The sequence below is a fragment of the Coturnix japonica genome, chromosome 35, assembly GCF_054131305.1.
Source record: "Coturnix japonica strain WE chromosome 35, WE-NBRP24, whole genome shotgun sequence".
In the NCBI taxonomy this organism is placed as follows: domain Eukaryota; kingdom Metazoa; phylum Chordata; class Aves; order Galliformes; family Phasianidae; genus Coturnix; species Coturnix japonica.
The window spans coordinates 3,351,216-3,363,049 of record NC_140697.1 but is presented as its reverse complement, the minus strand read 5'-3'; the positions used below and the strand labels follow the sequence as shown (position 1 = coordinate 3,363,049).

Below are 11,834 nucleotides of genomic sequence, written 5' to 3'. Positions count from 1 at the left end.
ACTTGGTCCATTTGTAAGCAGGACTTTGTCCATCTCTGCAGGACAGCAGAAAACCCTTTGTGCTAATCATGATGCCAAGAAGCAGAATGCGGCAAATGGCAGATGATCCAACTGCTTCAGGTGTTCATTTCCTTAAAACTGAGAATAGTTTTGGACTGCGAGTTTGTAAGCAGAACAGAGCTCTTAAAGCTGTCAGAGATTATTTCTGCACTGCTCAATTCTATCTGCCTAACATACACAGGATCTCAGAACTGCGTTGCGTGAACTGGTGAACTGGGATGAGCAAGTTTTAGAACTTAATCAGAATGCAGTAAAAAATGGATAATCTCATGGGTATTAAGGTACAGGCTTGCTATTTCTGCACTGAATTTGTTTTTATTTTATGTGGCCGTAATCTGAAAGTTGCTTGAAACGCGGGCACCGAGGCACTGTTGTGTAACTGAAATTCACACATGATAGGTCCTGAAATATCCTGGAATCTAAAACTCTGACTTGTTTTAAGTCTGCTGCTTGAGTCTATTCAGGGTCATAGTGTCTGTGTGCAGTGGAGTGTGTGGGGAGATTGTTGCTGCAGATCCTGGGAAGTTGCTGTGTATTTGCAGACAATGGCTGCTGTTGGTCACTGGGTGCCACTGTTGCTCTGAAGAACAGCTGTGCTGTGCATGCAGCACAGCATGCTGTGCACGCCATGGAACTAGGAATCAAGAAGAGATAGAAGCGTCACTTCTGCTCTAGTAAAAGGTCTCATCTGCTGACAGGCTTTTGTACTTGAATTCAGAACTCAGGACCTGTTGCCACAGAGGGACTAGTTGCTGAATTTGGATGAGTCTTTGTGTTTTCTCCTTGTAATAAGTAGCCATAACTCTAACTATTTAAAAAAGAATCTGAAATCATGGCTAATTATTGACTGCTGCACAGCAGAACACTACCACGGTGAGATTGGGCTGTGAGATGACTCGAAAGCTGTTTCCTCAGTATAGGTCTTATTCTTGCAGCTGGGACACCTTGATGAAGACTGTGTAACATCTTTCTGTGTTTCACAACAAGAGAAGAGAGAGTAGATCAGCATTAACATCAGAGGTAATAAACGTATGTCAGTAATTCTCTGTATTTAAGCCCACTCCTACAGTAAATAACCTTACTGTATTAACAGACTCTAACACTCACATATTCTCAAACATAAAATATTTCACACCTTTCAGAGGAAAGGTACCACTGCAGAACATCGTAGTCTACCTAATAACTACATTTCTGAAGTTCACATTTATTCCTTTTTTCTCCTTTAGTTTTGTTTCTCAGCCTTTCAGCTATGTTTTACCATGCTGAAATCCTTATGAATCTCTGGAAGTCCAGGCAGACTCAAAACAGAAACTGACTTATGAACAACAGCTGTCACATGCTGGCTTAACTCCCTGCTTTGAAATATTTCACTAATAGGTGGAAAATATCAACACATCAGGTAAGACAACCAAGCAAATTTGGGGAATTACAGTTCACAAATACTTCAGGAAATAAATTAATTCCAGTAACTTTAGAAAATAAATGAGAAAAGCTGAACTGAGTGCTGCTAGAGATGCTGTATAAATGTCAATAATGACATTCCAAGGTGTAGAAGAGATTTAAAACATGATGGGTACTCTGGCTTTAACCTGAATCTGAAAGTTGTCTCTTGCAATTGAGTTTCTTTCTATTAAATAGAAAGTGGTAGAATTTGAAGGATTGTTAAGATTTCCATGTAACTTTAGATGAAATAGATGTAAAATGAAAGTTTTAACTAGGCAAGACCATTTGTTGAGTCAGTGTTTCTTCTTTTTTAGGTACAGGGAATAAAGAGAACAATCGACCTACAAGGGGAAAAAGTTCTTCCGTTCACGTCTGTGATATTTTCACAGTCTTAATTCAAAGGACTTCTAATGCCTGATAAGTAATTCAAGCTTATTATACTACACTGAGTCTGTCAAGCATTGTACCCACAATTCTCATAGTAGTCAAAAAGCTGCTGAAAATCCAGCTGAATGTCGATGCTCCTTGGAGCTGGGCTGAAACTTGGCCCCCAGAAATGGGAGTCCAGCTGAAATGCTGTACAAACTGAATTAGTAGGAGCTTTGCCATTCACTTCAGTAGAGAGATTCTGGCACCAGCTTTAGTTTTCACTTCCAGCAATTGTACAATACACTAACTTTCAAGCAAAAACGAGCATAGTCTGCTTCTTTATCTCAGACATATTGTGTGAATCAGCTGAGACCTGAAACTACCCTAATGTGATCAGACGTGAAGGTTGCACATCAAGGGGAAAATATGGCAGACATGCAGAAATTTTCTTTGTACTGACAATGTTTCTGAAGAGATCTAAATCCTCTTGTTTTCTAGTGGAATTACGAGCAGTTGTGGCAACCTATCTCTTGCTTCAGTCTAAGAAGGCTCGTGGCAAGCACATTCCTTGAGATTTCCATCCCAAACAGGACGTGCCAGTACCACAGAGTCAGGAAGCCTGGGGGTAAGTTTTAGAGTTCAGCACAAGGTTCTGGTCAAAATGCCTCTGTGTGCTGAAGCTCTGCCGGGGTAAACAGTCTGGTGGCCTAAACATCGGTGAGGGAGCATGTGTGCAACCAGTCTTGGTCATCAAATCTTGTTCTATGATAAGGCCACCCACTCAGTGTATGAAGGCAAAGGATGTAATCTTTCTAGATTTCAGGGAGGCCTTTGATCCTGTCCCTTTGGCTGCATGTTCCCAACCTCTCGCTCAGCCACGTAGACCAATAGTACTATTGAGGTTTGAGATCTTTCTGCTCTGGATGGGTTCCTTTTGTTATCTCTTGGTGGGCTGTTTTCTCCAGTCTTCAGGACTGTAAGATCTGTCAGTGCTTGCAGAGTCTGTCCATTTCCTCTTTCTGACTTCCTTCTCTTGCAGTTAGAGTAAGCTCTGTGGCCTTCCTTACTCGCAGCTGGGCTAAAGTCCAGCAGTCTGTGGCCTTAGGATTCAGCAAGTTTATCTACATCTTCTAGGCAAGTTCTGGGCAAGATTATTCTACTCAGGAAGCACAACAAATCAGAGAACAAAAATAGCCTCATGAAAATAGAAGCATAGAATGGTTTGGATTGGAAGGGTCCTTGAAGATGACGTAGTCCCACACCCAAGCTATAGGCAGGGATACCTCCCTGTAGACCAGGTTGCTGGAACGTCCTACCCAGCCTGGCTTTGAATGCTTCCAGGGAGGAGGCATTCACTGGCTGGGCAACCTGCTCCGGTGTCTCACCACACCCACAGTAAAGAATTTCTTCCTAATATCCAATCCAAATCTACATTCTTCCCATTTAAAGCCATTTCCCCTCATTCTGTTGCTACCTGCCCTTATAAAAAGTCCCTCCCCAGCCTTCCCTGTAGGCCCTCTTCAGATACTGAAAGGCCACTCTAAGGTCTCCTTGGAGTCTTCTCCAGGCTGCAGAGCCCAATCTCTCTCAGCCTGTGCACATAGCAGAGGTGCTTTCAGCCCTCTCTGATCACCTTCATGGCCCTCCTCTGGACCTGCCTGAACAACTCCAAGTCCTTCTTGTGTTGAGGGCTCCAGAACTGCGTGCAGTGCTCCAGATGGGGTTTCAATGAGAGGAGTGTGGAGGGGCAGCACCACCTCCCTCGACCTGCTGGTCATGCTTCTATGCTTTAAGGCTTATGCTTTAAGGTCCTATATGCTTTAAGGTTTAGATAGTGCAGTCGCCTCACCTCTTCAGGTTTATCTATGAAGGTCCCTTTCATGTGAACCGTGCTGTTCCATACAGTTCGGTCTGTTCATTAAAATGTTTTATTAAGTTGGGCTGGTCCTACGAAGTAGTATGACTGCAGTAAGCAGTGTACATGGTGCGCTGTGAGTACTGCACACATTCCTCTTGGCAGCTTGTGGAACAGAAACTGTGCATTGTTTGGATTGTGTAAGCATTCCTGTTGGTCTCTTGTGATGCTTACCTTCTTAGAGCACCTTTCCATGTTTGGCTCTACATATTTTGGTACCTTACTTGTTCTGTTTGGCTTACACCTCTGAGCTGCACAGCCAGGAGCATCTAAATGAGAATTGGGTGATGGGCAAATTATCTCAGGAAAGCCAAAGTGTAGAAATACTAGAAATATTCCAAATGGAAAATCCAAATAAAATGAAAGCTGAGCCGTGAGCCAACCAGTTCTACTCTTTCCGGGTCCTACCTGTCAGGGTTTTTGTTTACTTTGGTATTCTGGTCCATTACCATATATCCCTCCCTTTGCATACATGATGGCACCCTCATTACGTCCTGTTGGTACTGGGTGTAGGCCAAAGGGCTTCCATCAGAAGGAGACCCAGGAGGATGAGAGAGGATGAGAGCATTGTGTTGAGAGTCCTCTGGGTTTCTATGCTCATTCCTTGCAAACTGCTCAGCACGTCCTGCAGACATTATTCTGCCTTTTGCTCCTTGTGACCGAGAATCTGGAGCTCATCAGTCACAAAAGCTGGTAAGCAACTGCTCGAACATCACTTTCTACTCGCTTGTACAACACAAACTTTAACATCAGTCAGGGATTTCACCTTAAAACAGAACAAACCAGACAAGTGGGCAACGTTTGTGATTCCTACATTTATTTTCAGAAGTAGCAGTCTGTGAGTTCACATAGTTTTAAATAACAGCAGATAAGGAGGATATGGACGATATAGATAGGGAGCTAGGAGATATGGTTTAGGGGTTTTCTGTAGGTAGGGTAAAGGGAGGACGGTTGGACTAGATGATCTGAAAGGTCCTTTCCAACCCTGTGATTCTAGGAAGGGATTGTTCACAGTGATTTTCACCACTAACACTACTGTCTGTCAGACATTTGGAGGTCACTGATGTCCCTGCGCTTCCTGTGTGTCTTCTGCCTGCCCAGGCTCTTCTCCCACGTGCTGCTTCAGACGGGCAGCGCCAGCTGTGCTCTCCTCTTCCATCCAGTTCTTCCTTTCTCATCCTGGGTCTGGCGGGCATTGTCCGTGCTGAGGTTGTGGGAGCAGAGTAACTAAACCAAATGCAAAGGAGAAGAGTCAGCTGCTGCCAAGTCAAGAAAGGAAATGATAACAAGAGAAATGAGATTTTATATTAAGAAAGTGAAAGGCGGCTCTGGAAAAGTCTGTCGTTCAGTTTCAGCCTCCAGCTGTGTGGGAATACAAGAAAAGCTGTTCAGAGCAGCAGCTGTGGAGCAAGATAAACAGCATGAGAACCAAGGACACCTCTGCAAGGAGAAGAAGAGTCTCACAGCTCTGATTGGTTATGTGCCTGCATGGACAGTTGAAAAGTGTTTTGTAGAATGCTTTGTTGACATGTAAGATGTTTGGGAAAGTTGTAAGGGCGGATGGGAAAGTTAGAAAATAACAACTTGTGAAGGTATATAAGGGATGTGAGAACTTGTAATAAACGATTTGGATCGTTCACATCTGAGTCCGTGCCGAGTCGCTGCAAATGGCGCCCACAACGTGGAGCAAATCAACCCGCGGCTGAGCGAGCCCGGTCCGGCAGCGTCGCCCGACTGAACTTCGGAGAGACTGTTTCGCGCGCACCCGCACCGTTCTGCAGGACAGAAGGTGAGCAGTCGGGAACTATGGGGAGCTCACTAACGAAGGAGCAGAAAGTAAATCTCGAAGTATTGCGGTCAGTGTTACCGTATCAGGATAAGACTGTGTCTACTAAAGCATTAGCTACTCTTCTTAAATGGATAAGCAAAAATGTCCCTGAATTTCCAAAAACTGAGTTCTCTCTCGATGGAGAACTTTGGGACAAAATCGGCTCAAAACTCTACGAGGCTTCTCTCGCTAAAGACAGAACGGCTGCTAAGCTGTTGCCCATTTGGAGCCGGATAATGGAAGGGATTAAGCAATCACGACGGGAAAGAATTTATTCCGACCATTCCCTGCCGCCCTCCGTCCCAACCCCGCCGCTGCCTCTCGCTGCGGGAAGCGGCCCGTGCCCGGATCCGACTGGCGGCTCCGACCCCTCCCCGATTCGGGGAGACGAGGGGCCGCGGCCGCCCCCCTTCGCGCTCCCGCCGTTCGCTCCTCCCCCGACGTTCGCCGCGTTGCCGCCCTCTACGGCGCCCTCGCCCTTCGCTCCGCCTACGACGCTCGTCGCGCCGCTTCTGCCCTCCTCCCCCCCCACGTCATGCGCTGCTGCGTCTGTGCAGCCGGCGTGTAACGTGGTTAAAGACACGGACGGATCGAAACCAGGGGATCGTTGTGACCCCGGTCCAGAAGATCCAGAAAGAGAATCGGACACATTTCCTCCTGATGATACTTTGAAGGAAGCAGGAATGACAAATTTCCCTACAGCGTACTGTGATGTCTTAGAGCAATGCAAAAAAGAAACAATATTAAGGGGTGATGCTGACACGTTGCAGACCTTTCCTAATCAGGTCCCCCGTTTGGAATCTCTGCCTTATGAGGCAGTGAAGGAGCTAAGGGAGTCAGTGAGAACATTCAGAGTTCAGTCAGCCTTTACATACAATCTTTTGGTTACAAACAGTGACACTTACGCTATGACCCCTCACGATTGGAAAACTGTGTTAAGAATGATCCTCTCTCCTATGCAATACACCGTGTTTATGACTGAATATCAGCTACATAATTTGACTGATAGCTCTTTGCCTCAGACTCGGACAAATCCATGTGGCACAGCACCTCTTCAACTGTGTCAGACAGATGTCACTCACGTTCCTGAATTTGGCCATCTAAAATATGCACATGTAACAATAGATACTCATTCTTCTTACGTATTTTCCACAGCACATACAGGTGAATGCAGTCTCAAGATTTAGAGTTTAAGATATTAGCTAGGATGTTGTGTGCTTCTTCTATTTTAGTAATAGATCAGATGTGTATTAAACAGGATTTGATCTAATCAATGCTAGAATCTACAGGAATAGCTCTTTTAATGTTTTAGTACTGTTTGCTTATGATATTATTAGCCTATTAATTAGCTTTTCTTAATTTGCAAAGACAAAACCTGGAAAGGAATCCCAGGCAAAGAGATGACCCTGTATCATAGAACGGATACCTCTTTTACATCCAATTAATTGGGATCTGAAAATATAACCATGCATCATTTTAGACAAAAGTGCACACTAATAGAACTAAATTTGATGGTTTATTCTGTTTTCCAAGCAGGTGTTCCACTTGGGCTCTATATCACGCACTGGCCATGCGGATGTGGTGTACAACTGGAAGAAATCCTTCAGACCCTGAATGCAGGAGAGAATCTGTGATGGGTGAGAGAGGAAATGTGCACCTTGAAGCAGGGGACGCCCTGCTGGCACTACCTGTCACATCCACCACCAACATGGCTTGCTGTTTCTCAAGGGTCAATAAGTATTAATGCCCCTAGTGATACTCTAGTACATTTGTCCTCTAAAATTGGTTCTTTTTGACATGATATTCCATTAAATTGTGCGATCATTAATCAATTATTAGCCCGGATAACTCAGTTGGTAGAGCATGGTTATGAACATCTTAAAAGCATTTACTGCACAAATTTTAGTGGTCATTAAAAATCAATATATCAGAGTATATAAAAATTGAAGACTTTTCCTGATCAGTTACAGATTAACACAATGGGACCCTCATGGATTTATTTTCAGGTTGCAGAAACTTAGGTTGCAGTACAAACATGTTTGTTCTTTTTAGTGGGTTTAACAGTAATGTTGTTATGTTGTATTTGACTTGTCTCTTTTTTCACTTTCAGAGTATTGTCAATCGAGGCCTTGATTGAGTTATAATGATTATGTTATTAATATAATTAGTGTTATTATATTATAGTATGGTAGTAGCTTGTCAATAAACAAAAAAGGGGGAATTGTGGGAATACAAGAAAAGCTGTTCAGAGCAGCAGCTGTGGAGCAAGATAAACAGCATGAGAACCAAGGACACCTCTGCAAGGAGAAGAAGAGTCTCACAGCTCTGATTGGTTATGTGCCTGCATGGACAGTTGAAAAGTGTTTTGTAGAATGCTTTGTTGACATGTAAGATGTTTGGGAAAGTTGTAAGGGCGGATGGGAAAGTTAGAAAATAACAACTTGTGAAGGTATATAAGGGATGTGAGAACTTGTAATAAACGATTTGGATCGTTCACATCTGAGTCCGTGCCGAGTCGCTGCACAGCTGCGGTTGAGCATTTTGGGAATCTAAAAACCCCGCTGGTGTTCCCAGCTGAGAAGTGCCCTTGGCAAGAAAAGAAAACGCGGAGCGTTTCTGGCCATCCTCCGCTGCCCGGGCTCATCTGCTGGGAACGGCCCTCCAGCCAGCAGGCCTCAGAATCCCAGAAAGTTGGAAGGATGGTGAGGCCCCGCTTTCAGTGTCTGTATTCGTACTGAAAATCAAGATCAAGCGAGCTTTTGCCTTTCTGCACAGCTGTACCTTGCTCTGCGCAGGAGGCGCGTCCTCTTCTCCCTGTCTGTCTTCTGGTCCGTCTGTCCAACAGCCGCCGTCCATTCCGTGGGAGCTGGGGCAGCGCTGGGCTCTGTTCCTGCCTCCGGCTGCAGAGGAGGCAAAGTGACGTCCGGGGGCTCGAGCAGCACATCTGCAGCACAAGCAAAAGAAGTTCCTGTTATGACTAGCTGCTATCTGTCTCATTACCAGCTTACTTTGGTACTCTGGTCCATTACTGTATCTTCCTCATTCTGCATACGTGAGGGCATCCTCATCACACCCAGATGGTACCGGGTGTAGACCAAAGGGCCTTGTTACAGGACGCAGTTCCCACGTGTTGTGAAGTGGGCTGTGGCATCCATGTTTGGTCTGGTGTAATTCTCACTGTTTCCCAATCCTCAAGCCTCTTTATGATGGTGTGCAAGCAGGTGCCTGGGAATGCACTGACCAACAGGATAAGCATGTGCTCACACTTTCTTCTTGACTCATATTCTGCTTCATCTCTGAACCTTGTAAACTTTCATATCTCGAGGCAGTGCATTCTCCGGTGCAATTACTGGTTGCAATTTCATTTGATATCCCGTAGCTCTTGTGTTGTGAAAGCTACTGACCACTTGTTTCCTGTCGGCCTCTCCGTCAGCTTCTACCATCTTTTAGGATCTTCATCGCACAGCTCCGACACATTCAGTTGTTCCTCTGAACGGAAGCAGTTCCACTTCTTTGGCTACCTTTGCTGTCTTCCGTATTTCTTCTAGTTGGGCACCTTGTGCAGTGGGGAGAAAAAGAGGGGAAAAACTTTTTTAACAACTCCTACCACTGGATATTTTTTCCCACTGCTACTGAAGACTGAATTGCTGTAATACAGAGCTGTCTATAACAGCAAAATCTCATTCCTGCGTACCCCCCCTGGCAGTCTCCCTGCTGTGGGAGCCTGAGATTCTAGTCTCTTTTTCTTTAGATCATCCCCAGAGTGCTTTTAAAAATGGCTGCTTTGCTTCGTCAACTTCCCTTTCTCTGACGCTCATTGAAGATTCCATCCAAACTCTTCCAGGTGTTTCCTACAACACTCACTTGTTTCATTTTGAGCCGTTCTCCTCATCCTTCACAGCAGCTTCTGCAGCTCATCAGTTCCTTTCTGCCTTGCAGAGGCTCCCTGCGATGTTCACTTTGCTGAGCAATCTGAACCAAGAAAACACACGGAGGGGTGAACTGATGACAACACATGTGTTGGTCCATTTAACACATGAAAGGAAGAAAAGCAGCTGGTGCTTACTGGCAGTGGTGGGAAGCGTGTGGCAGCGGCAGGGAGCACTGCACGTCCCATTCCTCTCAGGGCAGTGCTGATCTCCTGTTTTCCCATTTCCCACAGAGAGGTAATGGTGCTGAAGGAGATGGCAGCGCGGGGTGAGGAGCAAGGGAAGGGTGAGCACGGCAAAGGGAAGTGATGTGCCCGAGGAGTGGGGCTGAGCAGCAGGCAGGAGATGCTGGGAGCTTTGCAGGGCGCTCAGCTGTCTGCCCGGGAGGAGCGCCACCTCCTCCATGTGCCACGGAGCCTGGTGGAGAGCTGCCCAATGGCTCCTTGTGGATGTGGCCTCGTTTCCTTCAGGATCTTCAGCGTCTGAAGGGCCAAGGAAGCGACAGCTGGACTGGGGTCATGCTTCATTCCCTGAAGGCCTGCGATAAGAGGAACAGAGAGGCATGATGACCCAGCTCTCCCCTCTGGCAGGAGGGAGCGAGGGACAGGCATGTCACCTGCTGGCTGCCCCAACATCCCACTCCCTGGCTTACTTTGGTAGATGTGCTCTCTGTCAGCCCGCTGCTCATCCCTCATGTGCCGCCCTAAGAGCCCTGCGAACACAAAGCCCCGTCAGCGACCCCCGCTGTTCCGTGGGTGCAGCATGGAGGGCCGGGGATGGGGGAAGCTCAGCCTCGTGGCTCACCGATGAACCTCACGGCCTCCAGTCGCAGGGTTTCCTGCAGGCTCTGCAGGTAGAGCAGGCAGTCGCCCAGGTAGTCCTGCGCTGCACTCTGTCTCCTCCTCTTGGTCAGCTGAAGAGGGAAGAATGTGAGGTCAGTGCAGGCTGGTCCCGACCCTGTCCTGGGGTGTGGGAATGGGCATACTGTTGCGCATACACACCATGCAGTCGCTGATCTGCCAGAACTGCTCTGTCTGCACCAGGTGCTCCAGCTTCCTCCAGCGCAGAAACCGTGCAGCACCAAGGAGGGCTTTCTGGGAGGCCTGCCAAAGAGCTGAGATAGCACCGCAGCCCGAGCAGCCGCAGAGCCCGTGTCCCCAGAGCCCCTCTGCAGGGAGGATGCAGCAGCAGGGGCTGATGCTGCTGTGGGCTGCAGTACTCTTGATGTATGGGGGGCACCACGGGAGCAGCATCACCCTCCCCCAGATGAACCTGATTCCCACCTTGGACACGTTCTCTTCCTCATCGTGCAGGTGTAGATACAGCAGGACCAGGTTCCTGCACACCGTCTTCTGCATCTTCCTCTTTTCTTGGCCCTCCACAAAGCTCAGCGTTTTGAGGAAGAAGTCGATGGAGAGCTGACGCACCGTGCCGGACTCCTGTGGAGGAGGAAGGAAGGACATCTGTGTCAGCAGCTCCAAGTCCATGGCAAGCAGGGACAGCACCACCAGTGAAGTGGGGGCAAAATCTCTGAGCTGAGAGGATGCAGATCTTGAGGATGCCCTCAGAACTGCTCCAAAGTGTGCAAGCTCTGCCCAGCGGAAAGTCTGCCCAGGACCACGCAGTGCCTGAACCTGGTGAGCGGCCAGGAAAGTCCCCTGGTGCGCTGTCACAAGGCAGCAGGCATGGGCACGCTGGGCTGGCAGCCACATCCCTCGTGTGCTGGACTCCCTATCATCCTTACATCGTTAAGCAGAGCTGGGAGCTTGCCGGCCAGCTCCAGAGCCATGACGCTGAGCTTAACCTCCTTCAGGAGGTGCAGCAGGTTGCTGAATATTGGTAGGGCCGTGGCACGGATGTCACTATCTGCATCCTGCAGCTGCTCCATGATGCACGGCAGGAAGATGATCATTGTCCTTGCCTGTGGGGAAAAACACCCCATCCTTTAGGTACGGCAGCAAGCGTAATGAGGGCAAGGCTACTCCAGTACCAGCCCTGAATAGCAGGCAGTGATGGGGTGGGCAGAGCGCACCAGCTCCTCACTGCCTGAAGAGTTGCCGAGTTGTACATGGCCCCGCTACAGCCCCATGGCAGGCCCAGCCCAACCTGTGGCATTCCTGGCCACCCCTGCTCACCGTGTCCTGCCTCTTGCTGAGCTGCAGGATGCCCCTGAGCACCAGCTGCTGCATGCCCACCCTCTTGCTCTGCAGATAGTGGGCAAAGATTCCTATGATGCGGTGCAGCTCTTTGCTGAGGTCCATGCATTCCAGCATCTGCAACAACACACGTG

The 11,834-nt window shown here is 47.7% G+C and overlaps 1 protein-coding gene and 1 long non-coding RNA gene across 2 annotated transcripts in view; both read right to left on the bottom strand.

Moving 5' to 3' along the window:
- Positions 1–8,917: 8,917 nt before the first annotated feature.
- LOC146755202 (uncharacterized) lies at positions 8,918–9,800 on the bottom strand. The gene is made up of 3 exons (XR_014938346.1): positions 9,682–9,800; positions 9,480–9,587; positions 8,918–9,171 (listed from the first exon to the last, which is right to left on the bottom strand). It is a non-coding gene; the product is annotated as an uncharacterized LOC146755202 (long non-coding RNA).
- A 44-nt stretch (positions 9,801–9,844) lies between these two features.
- LOC146755198 (maestro heat-like repeat-containing protein family member 7) overlaps positions 9,845–11,834 on the bottom strand; it is a 396,701-nt gene continuing 394,711 nt past the window's right edge. The window contains exons 19-25 of the mRNA XM_085526274.1: positions 11,680–11,817; positions 11,289–11,465; positions 10,828–10,983; positions 10,546–10,647; positions 10,349–10,457; positions 10,197–10,256; positions 9,845–10,082 (exon numbers count right to left, since the gene is read on the bottom strand). Of these exons, the coding sequence (XP_085382400.1) occupies positions 9,913–10,082; positions 10,197–10,256; positions 10,349–10,457; positions 10,546–10,647; positions 10,828–10,983; positions 11,289–11,465; positions 11,680–11,817 (912 nt within the window). The 3' untranslated portion in view covers positions 9,845–9,912. The remainder of the gene's footprint in view (positions 10,083–10,196; positions 10,257–10,348; positions 10,458–10,545; positions 10,648–10,827; positions 10,984–11,288; positions 11,466–11,679; positions 11,818–11,834) is intronic.